At 56.9% G+C, this 15,206-nt stretch overlaps 1 protein-coding gene across 1 annotated transcript in view; it reads left to right on the top strand.

Moving 5' to 3' along the window:
- COLQ (collagen like tail subunit of asymmetric acetylcholinesterase) overlaps positions 1–15,206 on the top strand; it is a 56,278-nt gene that overhangs the window by 35,574 nt on the left and 5,498 nt on the right. Inside the window, exons 10-16 of the mRNA XM_006170684.3 lie at positions 83–118; positions 4,634–4,714; positions 8,711–8,816; positions 10,846–10,985; positions 11,650–11,769; positions 12,083–12,203; positions 13,733–13,835. Of these exons, the coding sequence (XP_006170746.1) occupies positions 83–118; positions 4,634–4,714; positions 8,711–8,816; positions 10,846–10,985; positions 11,650–11,769; positions 12,083–12,203; positions 13,733–13,835 (707 nt within the window). The remainder of the gene's footprint in view (positions 1–82; positions 119–4,633; positions 4,715–8,710; positions 8,817–10,845; positions 10,986–11,649; positions 11,770–12,082; positions 12,204–13,732; positions 13,836–15,206) is intronic.

Raw genomic sequence — 15,206 nt, 5'->3', positions numbered from 1 at the left:
CTGGGAGTGGCGGCCCCGCACACCCACGGCCCTCTCCGATGCTGCTTCAGAGACGCCGCAACATCTCTGGCTCTCTTCACAGGGCTTCCCGGGATTCCCTGGCATGTTGGGGCAGAAAGTAAGTACCTAGAAACGGTGAAAATGGGCCTGAGGAAAACACCCGGTCCCCCAAGGTCGCTGGAAAGAACTCCTCCGTCCCGTCAGGCAGGGAGCGTGAGCTCCCCGTGGGCCATTCTGGTTGGGGATAGGAGCCAGTGGCCTTATATCCGGGAGAGCGGGTGGGGTGGTCTGCTGTCTCCCTCCAGTTCAGCCAGAGAAAGATGTCCACCCTGGGTGGAGAGAGGCCCATCTTGGCCTCTCTTAGCTCTTTGAGGGTTTTAATTTTCAAAAGCAGAAAACTCAGGCTGGCTCCTTGAGCTGGTGGTTGAAGGAGCCAGATCCACATGATCAACAATGGTTTACGTTGCCCCGGCAACTTGAACAGGCATGCCAGGCACATGCACTTGCGTGTCAGAGTCCCCGCAGGGTGACGAGATGGAGGAGAAGTTGTGGCGTGACCGGATCCCATTAGGGGTGTGTCCTCCCTCTCCATCTGCCTCCCTCTCTGTTTCTGTCTCTCTTTCCATCTCTGTCTTACTCTCCATCTGTCTCCCTCTCCGTCTCTGTCTCTGTCTCCCTCTCCACCTCTGTCTCCCTCTCTCTTTGGCAAGCTCACGTGCCCTCTAACAATTAAAAAGAAGAAGAAAAAAGGAAGGAAAGAAAAGGGCAAAGAGGAGGGAAGAGGAGAGGAGAGAAAACCCGATGACAGGAGACTCGGTCTGGGCCCATAGTAATGGTCGCGGCTCGTGAGCCCACAGCGCGGCCAGACACAGTCATCTTTGGCTTCCCGTGACCACCGCTGCTCTCAGCCAGGCCTCCTTCGAGCGTGGCTCACAGCCTTGCAGGCATACAGTATTTTAACTGGATGGCAGCAGACTTATTTTAATTTTTTAATTTAAATAGTTGGAAATCCTGTTTAGGACAAACTAACAGAAAAAAAAAAGCAATCAATTTCAGGTAGCTTGAAAAATACTCAGTGAATGATAGGAGTGGTGTACAGACACGACAGAGATTGTGAAAGTGGTAGTTGGAGGCAGCTTTTTGGAAGCTTTTACATAGGATTAGGGTCTGGGGAAGAATGAGGAGGGAGAAGGGAGGGGTCAGAAGCAGAGAGGCGTGCTCGGACGACCTCTCGGGACAGCGGTCAAGCCGGCCTGCTGCTCACACCGTCAGGCGCTGGTGTTGCGAAGCGTTACTTTAATCTAGGGTTCAGGCCCTAACGTCCAGAGATGGCACGGAGATGCGCGCTTAGACTTGGTAACTTTCAGAAGTTTGCCTTCGGGTTTCATTGTGCAGCAGCGCACGAACAATTTGTGTCTGCTGTTACCCAGGCGACAGCGTGCTCAAGCCTTTTCTGCCATCGGCCATTCGTTTATTATGACTTGTCACCACCTCGAGCTCTTAGAGACGCTGTCCCTCTTACCCTACGTGAGATGTCGGGTTAAAAAATACATTAGTTATAGACACAAATTAAGGGAAACATGAAAAGAGAACAAAATAGTTTCATTAAATTTTTAGGTTGGGACCAGCAGTTGGTGTAGTGGCTATGTCGCTGAACTCCCATGTAGTCAACCAGGGTTCGAGTGCAGGACCCGGTGGCTTAAACTCACGCCGGGCGCCTGTGCGTGCGTGCCCAGGATCCTGAGAGGAGAATGGAGGAGAAGAGATTGCGGCATGGCCATCCCCCCTGGGGGGGTGATTTCTCACTTTCCCTCTCATTGTCTCTGTCTCTCTCCCGTGAGTGCACATGTCCTATGGCAAAAGCCTTAAAAAAAATTCGGACTAGGTTCATTGAGTGCAAAGAAGACATCATAGAATAATGCATCAAAGAATAATAAATTACTGTAAAATTAAGTATGACAGCTTCTCTGGCCTCTGCCATTTACTAGACTTTCTATCTAAAGAGTTTTCTTCCCTTTTCATGGAAGACTGTTTCATGGCAGAGCTGATATGAGAACTGTAATTAGGTTTTAGGAGAGAAATTCGATCAAGGAATTCCGGCTGCCTCCAGTTGATGAAGGGCGGTCCTGCTGTGGCATTCTCTTAGAAGAATGGATGTCATTCATGTGGCTGTTTTCTCCCGCCGTGAGACATTCCCCGGCCCCTCTGGGCAGCGAGGGAGGTCAGACCAGACACTGTGCCCACACAGGCTCCGGCCAGTACACTCCCACCTGCCCACGGCCTAGAGTGCTGGAGGACTCGAGGGTCGGAAAGAGGCCACCGGTTTAAGGACAGCTTTTGGAGAGGGCGTGGCAGGGACACGGTCCCACACTGGCGAGCTGACGTCACTGCAGAGCCTGATGCTCGACCCTTACTGGCTACAAGCGCTCCCTGGGGTTTTCCATCGTGCCATGCCGCTGACCTCCGTGTGAAAAGGTGCCCGGTGTTCCTCACTGTCTCCGAGTGGCGGGGCTCCTCCCAGACACTGGCTGCTGACGGGCAGGCCCTCTTGGGGAGACTTGCCTTGCCGGTCCTGTGCTGCGGGCTGCAGGGGGTTATGAAGACAGGAATGACATGCCCCATGGGCTCACGGCCCGGGGAAATGGGAAGTGGGTCTGGCATCAGAGAGGAACATGCAGAACAAGGCAAGAATCTGAGATGACGGAGAAAGGGGTTTTGCCAAGGACTGGCCTCAAACTATGCAGTTCTACAGTTGGCGTATTTACTTCGGGAAGTTAGCGTCGGGCTTTTCGGTGAAGAATGTTGTTCACACTGGGATCCATGCTCTGCAATCAGAGTGAATATATGAATGTGTGTTTGGACCTTCTAGAAGAGTTTCCATCTAAATCACGTTGAAGTGAGCTGGCACTCACACCGATGCTCACTGAAGGGTGGGGACACACAGGCGCCCCACGGCGTCCCGTCGTGGGCCCATCTATGACGATGCTCCCGCAGCTCCGACAGGCCCGTCCACCCCACGCAGAGTCCCCGTCGTGGGCCCATCCATGACGGTGCTCCCGCAGCTCCGACAGACCCGTCCACCCCACGCGGAGTCCCCGTCGTGGGCCCATCTATGACGGTGCTCCCGCAGCTCCGACAGGCCCGTCCACCCCACGCAGCGTGGGAGTGTGACAGGCCACACCGCGCAGACCATGTAAGGAGACGCTGATGTTTGCACAACAGGGAACTCGCCCAACGACACGTTTCTCAGCGTGTCACCACGGTTAAGCAACGCATGGCTGTGTATGATCTTAGGCAACACTCACTGAGTAAGCAGGACTTCCTAAAGACGGTAGCTGGCTAAACTGTCCGGTCACTCAGAAATTTTGTATTTTAATCAGTGCTAACAACAAAATGGGGATCCGTGGAGTGGTTAAGGCCGCCGGACCTCACATGGTGAACTGCAACTCACGAAACATACCAGATGCACGTGCATGTGCCCCAAACTCCCAAAGAAGGGCAACATGGAGGAGAGAGGATTGCAGTGTGACCCCTCCCTGTGGGGTGCCTTCTGCTCTCCACTCTGCTCTCTGGTGAGCGCGTGCACCTGCACAGCACACAACAGGTTTTTTGTTTGGTTGATTTTTTGCTATAGGACATGTATGCTTGGGGTGTGGGGGGGAGAAAGTGAGAAAGCACCCCTGAGGGGATGACCACGATGCACTTTCTCCTTGGGATTTTAGGCCTGTATGCAGATATCCCCGTCATGCTTGTCAAGCTGCTGGGTCCAGGACTTGAACCGTGTGGTTGGCTATGGAGGACCCAGCCGCCCGACTGGCCCCAACAAAGATTTCTTTCTTTTTTTTTTAAGAGAGATTTTTAAGGGGACCAGCAGGTGGCGTGGTGGTTAAGGCACTGGACACTCCCAGATGGCCAACCACGGTTAGTGTCTCAGACCTGGGGGCTTGCTTTCTCACTGTCTCTCTCTCTCTTTCTCTCTCCCTGGTCAAACTAAAATAAATGAATTAATAAATAAAATTAAATGAATAATTATTTTTTTAAAAAAGAGAGAGATTTTTGCTATAAGGCACTCGAGCTCCCCGGAGAGACAGAGAGAAAGTGAGAAGATGCCCCCGGGGGGTGGCCACAGCACAGTCCCCTCTCCTCTATTCCCCTCTTGGGATCCTGGGCACACACACACGCCCAGCATGAGTTTCCAGCCTCCAGGTCCAGGACTTGAACTATAGTCGGCTACATGGGAGTCCAGTGCCTTAGCCACCACACCACCTGCCGCCCCCCCAACAAAGATGGGAGTTAGAAGAGGAAGCACGTTCCCAGCCAGCCCGTGGGCACAAGAGTGACTGGGGTGCACAGCACTGGGCCATCCCGGAAGTAATTGGCTCTCCCATGTGGCCACCAGGCGTGCACCACCCACAGCCCTCTATCAGATGGCCAGCAGCCCACCCAGCATTGCTGTGCCCACCCCCTCTCCCTGGAGAGCTCTCTGCCCCCACAAGGCTAGCCCCTTGCCTCGGAGCGTCCAGCTGGAAAGAGTTAGAAGGGCTGAGCACACAGGCCTTTTGGCCGAGGACTGGACAAGTCTAAGCGTGCCCACTCCACACGCCTGACTCCTGCCTTCTCTTCCTTCTTTCAGGGTGAAATGGGTCCAAAAGGGGAGCCTGGGGTAGCAGGACACCGAGGACCCACAGGAAGGCCAGGAAAACGAGGAAAGCAGGTAGGGTCTCGCGCTTACTGCCACTGAGGTCGGGGCCTCCCACAACCGGGCTGCATGGACAGGCACACAGGAGGGGCCTGCCAGAGAGACCCCGTAGACCCCTGTGACCAGCTGCTGGCTCCGCTAGGCTGGACGTGGTTCCAGGCAGGACAGGCAGGGCGGCCCCAGAGCATGCCAAGGCCAGACGCAAGGGAAGCCAAAGCGTGTCCATAGAACACACCTTCGCCAGAGTGACTGTGCGTGGACACCACATTCGCTCGACCCGGGAAACCTGCTTTGTGCCTCCATGTTCCAAATTCAGATGGAGTTTTGGGAAAGGACCCAGATGTTTCCCTGCTGTTGGAGGGAATTCTGGGTCTCAGTGATGGGGAGTTTTCCTCTTCGCAGGCCCTCGATTTGTAAGTGACCTTGTCTGTTGGGTTACTGGGGTTCCAGGGCGTTTGCCCTTTCTGAACTCCCGATGAGCAGGCCCCCAAGTGAAGCCGTGGGACATGGAGGGGAAAAGGAGGCAGGTCCTTTGGTCCTGACTGGCTCTAACTGTCACATGCCTCAGAAAATTCCGGTCTTTTCTCTAATGTAAAGAAGTTCCTGAGAGAAAATACATCTCTACTTTTTCTGCCCCTTTTACTTGAAAAAGACCAAATTCAGATGGCACTTCACAAATGTGATTATGATCATAGAAAGCTAGGAAGATTCAGAAATAAAGGGGGATCTCCGCAGGCCCAACACCGAGACATAGCCATCGGTGGTGGTTCTCGGGTCCTCACGGCTGTTTCCTCCCAATATGAGTGCTTTTTATACTTTCTGGGCTTCTTGGTTTGTCTTTTAAATGCGCTGGAGGCTGTGTGCCTCCGAGAACAGAGAGAGGGGGCACTGGCCGCGCCACCACGCCTTCTCCACAGCCACACATCTCGGGGTTCGGGCGCTCCTGCACTGGGGCCGGGACTTGAACTGCGCGGTGGGCCCCGCGGGTTAGGCGTCTTCCGACACCAGGCCGAGGGGTTGGCCCTCGAATTGTGTTTGTGAACTCCAGGGTATCGTCACTGTGCCCTCAATCATCAACTCAGAGTTAGTGTCCGCGTGTCTGCCCGATCCCGTGGGCACTACATGAGCAAGCCGCAATCGCTCAGGCCCGAGAGGCCTGACATGCGGTGTGCAGTGCCGAGACGCGAACATGTTGGGGTGCGGAGCTCTTCCGCATTCTTAGATTATTCCTGTGGGCTGGGCCCTGGTCCTCACAGCCGGCCCACGGCCTCCAGAAGCATCTGGAGGCTGATCCAACAGACCCCACAGCGGGCGGGCTGGGTCGTCGTCCACATTTGCCTCCCAGCCTCCCTAGTGCCTAGACCTTGTTTCGCAAGCATTCTGGTGTAACTGACCTGAAACGGGCCTTCAGCTGGGTTTGTTTTGTTTGTAAAGCGACCCCTGTGATTCTCAACGACTGACCACAGTTGAAGTCCCGGACCTGGTGGCTTGCTTTTTCACTTTCCCTCTCTCTTTGTGTTCAAATTAAATAATAATAGTAAATATAATTGTTTAAGAAAAGAATAGAGGCTTCTTTACCCACCATGTTAGTGGCTGGAAGTCCAAAGGCATTCGGTCAGGCCCCAGAGCCACATCTAAACTTGGCTGACAGATGCAGCGAGGAGGGCGGTCAGGTGTGAAGAGAGAGGAGACGGAGCCCCGCTTCACCTGCTTGTGCCTCCCCTGCCCCAGCCAACTGGATAGTGACTTCCTATTAAGATCTACCTCTTAAAGGTGTCCCCACATCCCAAAGCCGTTAGACTGGGGACCAAGCTTCCAGAACGCGAAGACAGACCAGTATCCAAGCGCCTCCAGGGCTGGACCTTAGAGAGCTGAGACCAGCTTTTCCCCACACCTCCTCTCCAAACCACCTTCATGGCCTTAGACCTCCAGAAGGCCCTGGGAAGCGGCTGCTGACTGTTATAGACAGCCCTCAGTCAGAGAGATAGAACTACTTCCAGAGAGCCCACCCAACTTGGAGCACCCCTTTCCTGGAGAGCGGTGTTCAGTGAGTCCCGCCGACAGAAACGTGGCTCGTTTGGAGCCAGTGCTGCCCACAGAATGTTCCGGCAGCGCGGTGTGAGAACCAGGAGCATTTCCAGCTGCTCCCAGCGCTGGCACTTCCTGTGCGCAGAGCCAGCTGGCATGGCCGTGGAAAGCAGCCCTCGCCGGCTATATTGAGGTGCTGCGACTTCCTCTGCCCGTCTTGGCTACTGCGTGGAATGCTTCAGCTCAGGCCAAGGCTTACTGCTCCCTGGATGGAGCTGAAACTGGAAACAAACTCTGACCTCATGGGTCCCGTATTAAGAGTTCAAGAACTTCTTGGACATTCCTGGGAGGGCCCCAGGACCTTGTTGACAATTGGCAGGTCACATGTCACTGGTGATTAGAAAGGAGTCCCCAGCATGCCTGCTTCCCAGACTCCCCGAAGCTGTCTGGTACCTGTCACTGTCCTGGTTAGGGCGAGCCGAGGGCGTGGGCAGTTAGTGAAGTGCTCAGGGGAGTAGCTCAGAGCGCGCCCAGCTGTGGTTTCTGGGGTCACTCCCGAGGGCAGCCTGGAGGGGGAGCAGAGAGCCCGACCTTTGCTCTTCAAGGCCGGGGCGGGCAGCTACAAGCTGTGGAGGCAGATGTGCTCCTCGGCAGAGATCAAGGCCCAGTGCAGTCAGTGCTGCTGTGCGGGCCGGGGCCACATGGGAGCCCCGGGTTCAGATCCCAGGTCCAGCTAATCACACTGGGTCGAGGGAAGACTCGGGAGAAGGGAGTAGTTGCAGCACCATGAGGCCTGGTCTTTCTCGTGGCATAAACTTACAAATAAAGAAATCAAGATGTCCTTAACTGCACGGGAAGAGGAAGCCGGTCCCGCTTCTGCAAGGCCCGCATGTCCCACATGTGTCTTCATTCTGGGCTCATCGCTCTTCCATCTCCGGGCTCTTTCTGGCCTCCCAACAAAGGGATATGGTATTTCTGGTCCCGTTTTACAGATGACAAAACCGAGGCCAGCACAGGGGTTACCCAGGTCTCATGGGCTTACGGGTCAGCAAAGCCACCTCCCCTTTGTGTTTTTTAGTTTTTTCTCCTCCCTCATTTAATTTAAGCAAGAGAGGAAAACAGGACGTTCTGCCCAGAGGGAGCTGTCAGGGGAGGTGCTGATGGAGTGACCGTGCCGGTAACGCACAGGCCGCTGTCCGGGGTGAATGCCTTGAAGGGAGGGGCCAGGTTAGGGGAGCCTGTGATGGGGGTTCTGCCCCAGAGGGAGCTCATTGTCAGGGGAGGCGCTGATGGAGTGACCGTGCCGGTAACACACAGGCCGCCGTCCGGGGTGAATGCTGTGAAGGGAGGGGCCGGGTTAGGGGAGCCTGTGATGGGGGTTCCGGCTGAGCACAGGAGGGTGTGTGGGGAGTAATTAGGCAGAGAGGAGGGAAGAGGGATGGGCAGAGAGAAGGGCTCGGAGGAGCAGGGTAGGAGGCATGGTGCCCTGGCAGACCCAGAAGGCCAGAAGGCTGGGACGAGACCAGAAAGCCTTGCTGTGGGCTGCACACATTGCAGTAAGGAGGCGTGTCTATCCAAAAGCCACGGGAAGCCATTGCGTGCGGACAGTGTTTGTGGCTTAGTAAAGCAGTGTGAGCAGGCCGGAGACCCGAGTTCTAGGCCCGACCCCGCCAGCTGGCTGCTGGGTGACTTGCGTAAATCCCTGCTCTTTCTCCCCTCCCCAGGAAAGGGAACGGATCCCGTCGGTTCCTTCCGGCTGTCATGCGCCATGTTCCAAGGACAGCACAAAAACTGAGGCCTGCAAACTTGTAGCTGCCACCGGTTCTTGCCCTGAGCTTTTTAGGAGTCTGGTGGTCAAGACCTCTGAGGCTGCATCTCATCCTGGGTTCTCGTCCCTAAGCGCAGGGGTCCCTGACTTAGAGACACGAGGGGAGGAAGGATGCCACGTCACGCTGTCACAATGGGCTCTGCTCTCTCTGTCAGGGTCAGAAGGGAGAGAGTGGCGTCGTGGGCCCGCCAGGCAAGCCTGGGCCTTCTGGTCAACCTGGTCGTCCAGGCCCCCCGGGCCCCCCAGGTCCCCTCTCTGCAGGTAAGAGCTGCCCTGCTTCACCTGAGGTACAACGCCATGCCCCAGCCAGACCCCCGGAGTGGATGCAGGGAGACCGCAGCAGGGCCCTGCCCCGTACTAAGTTAGGGACTGTCCGATAGTACTCCGGCACTTTATGCTTTGTCCAGAGTCTGGCTCATCCAACTCCTACCCTAGAAAGGAAGCGCCATTCATTTAGCTATTTGCAGAACAAAAAGAAGAAAAAGTACTTGTTGATGTTATTCATACTCGAAGGGAAAATAACAGGCATTTGTTTCATCAACTGCTATTTTTTACAGAAAAGCGTGTTTCATGGCTTCAAGCGATTGCCCAGATCTTGCATAAAGATGGCATTACAGGTTTTTCTATCTCATAGTATTACAAACATGTCTGACTGCATCAGAAACAGAAAACAACAGAAAAGTCGCAATCTATTGCAGGGTTGAGAAGGGCGTCGGCGCCTGCTCCGCGTCACCTCCCCTGATGCAGTAGCTCACCCTCACTCTGTCCCTGTCCCCGTCCCTGTCAGCCTGAGCGCGGCCTCTCACAGAGCCCTGCGAGCAGACAGCCACTCCAGCCCAAGCAGACCTCACTGGCCGAGCGCAATCTGTCATCCTCAGTAACACCAATGGAATCGAGATGTTTTTATTCCAGCCTTTTCCTTAAGAAAATGAAGAAATTTTAAAATTCCACAAGGCTCCTTCCCCTCCTGTTCACAGGACTGCATTAGCAGCCACGTCACAGGAGAGGTAGGAAGTGCCATGACAGGAGAGGCAAGAAGTGCCACATCTGTGAGATCGTTTACAGAGACTCCAGGCATCAGGATGCCAGGAAAATTCAGCTTCAGGCATTACCAGGGTTCTCTCGCTCTCTCACTGCTGCAGAGAGCTTGGACGGAAGCCCTGGTGACTGAGGGAAGCGTCTCCTCTGACGCCAGTGCAGAGAGCTTGGACCAGCATAATTTTACTTACTTTTTTTTTTTTTTTTTTTGAGATTTTCACTGTAGGGCGCGTGCGCTCGCCAGACAGACAGAGAGAGACATAGAGACAGAAAGCGAGAAATCACCCCCCAGGGGGGATGGTCACGCCGCAATCCCTTCTCCTCCATTCTCCTCTCGGGATCTTGGGCACGCACGCACACGCGCCCGGCGTGAGTTTTAAGCCACCGGGTCCGGGACACGAACCGCGGTCGACTACGTGGGAGTCCAGCGACATAGCCATTACGCTAACTGCTGGTTCCCGGACCAGCATAATTTTGAAGCTACCGGGTCCAGGACTCGAACACTATTGGTCGGCCATGTGGGAGTCCAGCGACATAACCACTCAGAAGTCATAATGGAATTAGTCTGGGATGTGGCCGGGGCATCAGAGCCTGTAAAAGTCAAGCTGATAATGATCGCGAGTTTTCTCACATTGCTGGGGAGTCCATTTCCTGATGACGTCTTTGTAGGACATGTCTGGACCCTTCTCAGTCCCAGGGAGAGTAGGAGGGTGAACATTTACAGAGGCTCCCCTCAAGAGTGAATAAAGGGCGCCTGCACCTAGAACTGCCTCTGCAAAGCCCTGCACACGAGGAAGCCAAAACAATAGGAAGTACCAAAGAAGCCTTCTGTTAGTGGATGTCTAAACAAAGAAGGCGTGTTTTTCTCCAGCCAGGAAATCCAGAGGTGGACAGTAGCCAGCGTTAGTTTAACCTCGAATGCTCCTACTGGGGCCCCAAGCCCATGAGCCTTTGCCTTTTTCGTGTTAGCTTCTCTGCGTGTGTTTGCTACCTCATGGTCGCAGTGTGGCTGCTGTAGCATCAGACATTGTCGTCCAGGCAGGAAGGAGGGAGAAGCCACATCCCGTGAGCCATGTTTTCTCCCTTCTCTCTTTCACATATTGAATCAAAAGTATCTCTTTAAACTTCTCCCGCAAGCTTGCCCTGGAATGCTGTGGACTTTAACCTTTCTACTTCGAAGGTTGCTCACATCTCCCTGGGGCGGACTGTCTCTTCCTGGCCTTTAGTAACGTAGCAGTCTGTTGCTTCCTAGGACAACTAGGAGTAGGACCCAAGGGGGAAAGAGGATTTCCCGGGCCCCCAGGAAGATGCCTGTGTGGACCCCCTCTGCGTGTGAATAACCCCTCCTATGGCGACTCCGTGCCTGGGCCCCGTTCCCTGCGAGTTCCGGTGGTAAGGCTTTTCAGGGTGAAGTCTGGGCTGGTTATCACTTTCTTGCTCGCTCTCTGGTAAGCATATATGCCCTTCAGCAAATTTAAACAACAACAGTAATAAATAAGATAGAATAAATAATTCTTTAAAAGAAAAGAATCATCTCCAGATGTTGAATTACTTGACTGTATAACATCGCCTTTTAATTGAGATCTTGGGAATAGTCGAATGTTTAAAAATGTTAAATTGCAGTGGGCATTTTTTTTAGAGGTTTTTGCTATAGGGCACATGCACTCACTGGAGAGACAGAGAGACATCACCCCAAAGGTCCCTTCTCCAGTCTCCTCTCGAGATTTTGGGTACACATGCACACGTGCCCAGCGCGAGTTTCAAGCTACTGGGTCCAGGACTCGATCCATGGTCTCATGTGGGAGTCCAGCACCTTAACCACTATGCCACTTGCTGGCCCCACAATGGGTATTCTCAATTTCGAACTCAACAGTAAGAGCTAGATGGAGAACGTGGGCATCGAGACCTCTCTCCCCACCCCGGGAGGAGTGTGGAAGTGACATGCCCCGCAGTCAGCCCAAGGACAGGACTCTGCTTCCTTCTCCAGCCCTGCTCGCTGCCCACCCCAGCCCTGTACAAATGTTTTCTGGAACCCTCATGGTGTGTTCTCTGGCAGATTTTTGTGGTCAACAACCAGGAAGAGCTTGAAAGGCTGAACACCCAAAACGCCATTGCCTTCCGCAGAGACCAGAGGTCTCTATATTTCAAGGACAGCCTGGGCTGGCTTCCCATCCAGGTACCCAGAGGCAGGCACCTTGGGGCGCAGCCCACTACCCCCCACTCCGGAGAGGGACAGCCCAGCCGCGAGGAAGGCACAGGGTCTGGGGCCCTGCGTCCTCAGCCTGTCTCCCTTTCGCTTCCAGAACATTCTGTGCTCCCTCCCCAAATGCAGCTCCTCTGAGCGGGTTCTCTCCTGTCCTGCACTGCCTGGAGGCCATCCCCATGTGACCTGGGAGCTCCCCCAGAGTGTGTCCCCAGGGCCAGCCACCTCCCTACCCCCCAGCTGCCTGGGCAGTCACCCCCAGGGAGCGCTGTGTGTTCTTGGGCAGCCGCCCCCGTTCTACCCTGTGGATTACACCGTGGACCAGCGCGGCACCTGTGGGGACGGGGTCCTGCAGCCTGGAGAGGAGTGTGATGACGGCAATGACAGCATGGGCGACGGCTGCATCCGTGAGTGGGCCCAGGGCGCCAGAGCCCGGGTGCCAGCAGGCAGGGCGGGGCGGCTGTGGGTGCCAGTGGTGGCAGTCGGTCCATTCCAGAGCCGAGAGGTGCACCCGGGCTCCCCAGGGACCTCCCTCCCACCCACTCTTCCCCACTGGCACACGTCAGCCCTAAGAGGACTTCCTGACCCCCAAGAGCAGCCCCAGCCTTGAGTGCGGGGAAGAGGCCGGAGTTTGGACCAGGACTCACCTGTCCGAGCTCTGGGCAAAGCCCTTCGTTTTTCTTATGAGAGATTTTTGTCATAGGGTGTGTGCTCACTGGGGAGGCAGACAGCAGGAAACAACCGCCCGGGCGGGGGAGGGCACGTTGCAGTCCCTTCTCTTCCATTCTCCCCTGGGGATTTTGGACACACACACACACACACACACACACACACACATGCCCGGTGTCAGTTTTAAGTTGCCAGGTCCAGGACTCGAACTGCAGGTGACTGACTACATGGGAGTCCAGCGACATAACCACTATGCCATCTGCTGGCCCTGCAAGCTCTTCTTACAGGAGCTGGGCCGCCTGAGCTGCCTCGGGGTTATGGGAACAGCCAGGAGCTAGAAAGCTGGCTGATTTCCTTTTTAAATCAAAGGGCTGAGGCAGGCGCGAGGCAGAAGGCATCGCTGTGGACGCTGCGGGTCACATGCAGGCCCCGGCAGCCGGCTGGCGCTCAGGCTCAGACAGGCACAGCGGCTGGAGGAGGGGTGAGGGCATCTATGGCTCTCTGCCTTGCCACCTTGCGACAGCGTAGTGGTCCCACCGCTCAGGCCCTGGGCGTCTGACCACACCCACACGGCCTGTCCCAGTAGCAGGCTCTGCGCCATGGCCAACTCCTCAGGGCGGGGCCCAGGCCGAGCTGGCCTTCAGAGCTCCAGGGAGGGTGGCAGTGTGGACCCAGGGTGCCAGGGTGGCTGCAGGGGAAGCTGCTTCGTCCGCCCAGCTGTGCTGCCCCCAGGCAGCCCCCAGGATGGCAGCCCCGAGGACGCAGGCCGTGTGGGGTCTCCACGTCTGTGTCAGACATGCCCTCCCAGACCCCTTCCACCAGAACGGGACCTCTGCTGCAGGTCGTGCAGCTCCTGGGGGCTGGGGCTGGGCCGGCCGGCCTCGCCCACCTGGAAGCTCTCTGTTCCCAGACAGGGGTCGCCCCTTGCCCTCACTGGGCGATCTCAGCCCTCACCCCAAACAAGACCCCACCTGGGTCCTGGGCAGGGAGACGGTGTCATGTCCCAGTTCGTAGGTGACGGTGTGCAAGTCCCTCATCTCCTGGCTAGTAAGTGGCAAAGTTGGGCCAGAGCCCGGCTCCCCTGCCCCCGTCCCACGGCGCATCCCGCAGTGGGGTTCAGGCCTGCGGGCACCCCGGGTGCGTTTGGAACCCTGTGGATGGCTCTTCCCAGCCACAGTGCTCGGAGCCGGCCTCGGGCCACACGCCCTCTCCAGACTGAGGCCAACTGTCCCTGCTGCCCTCCTCAGTCTCACTCCCTGTCCCTCAGGCTGTCACCGGGCCTACTGTGGAGATGGTCACCGGCACGAGGGCGTGGAGGACTGTGACGGCTCTGACTTCGGCCATCTGACGTGCGGGACCTACCTCCCCGGGTACGGGGGCTTTGTGAGCTGTTCTGTCCCGGCCCTCTCCTGCACGGATGTATCCGAGTGCTCTCACTCCTGGTGCTTCTAGGCGGAGGGGTGGTGACGTAACACACGGTCCCTGCTCGCCCCACGGGGACGCAGGCTGCAGTCACCACTGCCGGCCTCCCCAGCCCGTGGCCTGAGGCCACGCTCCGCACTGTGCCCCGCAGAAGCTTCCTCCCAGCTCACATGCCACTGGCCTGGCCTGGGCCTGGAGGAAGCCGGGGAGGGCAGCGGTGTCAGGGGTCCACCGTCTGCGTGGTCAGAGTCCTCCGGGACCCTGCCCAGCCTCGGGCAGGCCTGGGTGCAGTGGGGTCACGCCAGCATGACTCCTGACACTGCCAGCCCAGCCCGGAGCCCCTCCGGGGACCCCTCTGGTAAGCCCATGCCCTTGGGGCGCTTCCATCGCTCAGAGCGAGTACCCTCGTGCCCTGGCCCCCCTCCCGAGCCAGCTAAGGGCCACCGTCTGTGAGGTGCCGACCGCATGCCCAGAGGTACAGCATGGTGCCGTGTTCCCTTGACCCTTAACAGAAGCAGAGCTACAGAAGGTCCAGGAAAAGGGGAGGCCATGCCTGGGCTTCCCTCCACTCCAGGGGACCCTGGCCTCTCTGTGGGTCCAAGTTCTTCAGCCGCTGCTCTGGCCCTTTTCTTTTGGCCGGCTCAGCCCAGGCCCATGGCTGGGCTGGGAGCAGATACCCGGCCTGTCTCTCGATGCCCCTGTCCATTCTCTCTTCCGAGGGGCCCGGCTTCCAACTCCATCGGGACATTCAGCCAGGCTGGAGAGCGACAACCTGGAGTTGCCCCAAGACTCCACGTCCAGGCTGTTCAGGCTCAGCTGGGGCCCCACGCACGCCTGGGTCTGTGCCAGGCCCTGCCTCCTCTCCCTGGCACCTGCCAGGGAGCTGGCAGGTCAGACATGCCCTGTGGCCCATGGAGACGCTGAGCCGTCAGACCTGGCTCCGAGTCAGAGCTGGGGGCTTCCCCGCTCCCTGTGGTTGCCCAGTCACCCCGCAGAGCCTCGGGGCACTCGCCATCGTGTGTAACGTGCGACATGCTTTCTCAGGATTTCCGTCTGGGCCTCTGCAGGTGGCATCGGCGTGGTCCGATACGGTGGCCCCTGTCTCTGCGGCTGCTCACACTTAGAGATCCGTCCTTCGGCCACACTAGCTGGATCCCAGAGCCCAGCAGACACACGGGCCAGCGTGGCCATGACACAGATTCAGAGCATCCGTGTCAGGGCAGGGTGCCCACGGGCGGTGGCGGCCCCGCAGGCCTCAGGGAGGGCGGGGTTCTGGTGCAGAGTCCTGGGGTGCTGTCGAGGCCATGGCCTTGCCATTG

The sequence above is a fragment of the Tupaia chinensis genome, unplaced genomic scaffold (genome assembly GCF_000334495.1).
Source record: "Tupaia chinensis unplaced genomic scaffold, TupChi_1.0 Scaffold148822_2, whole genome shotgun sequence".
Taxonomy (NCBI): Eukaryota; Metazoa; Chordata; class Mammalia; order Scandentia; family Tupaiidae; genus Tupaia; species Tupaia belangeri.
This window is presented reverse-complemented; position numbering and strand designations above follow the sequence as displayed.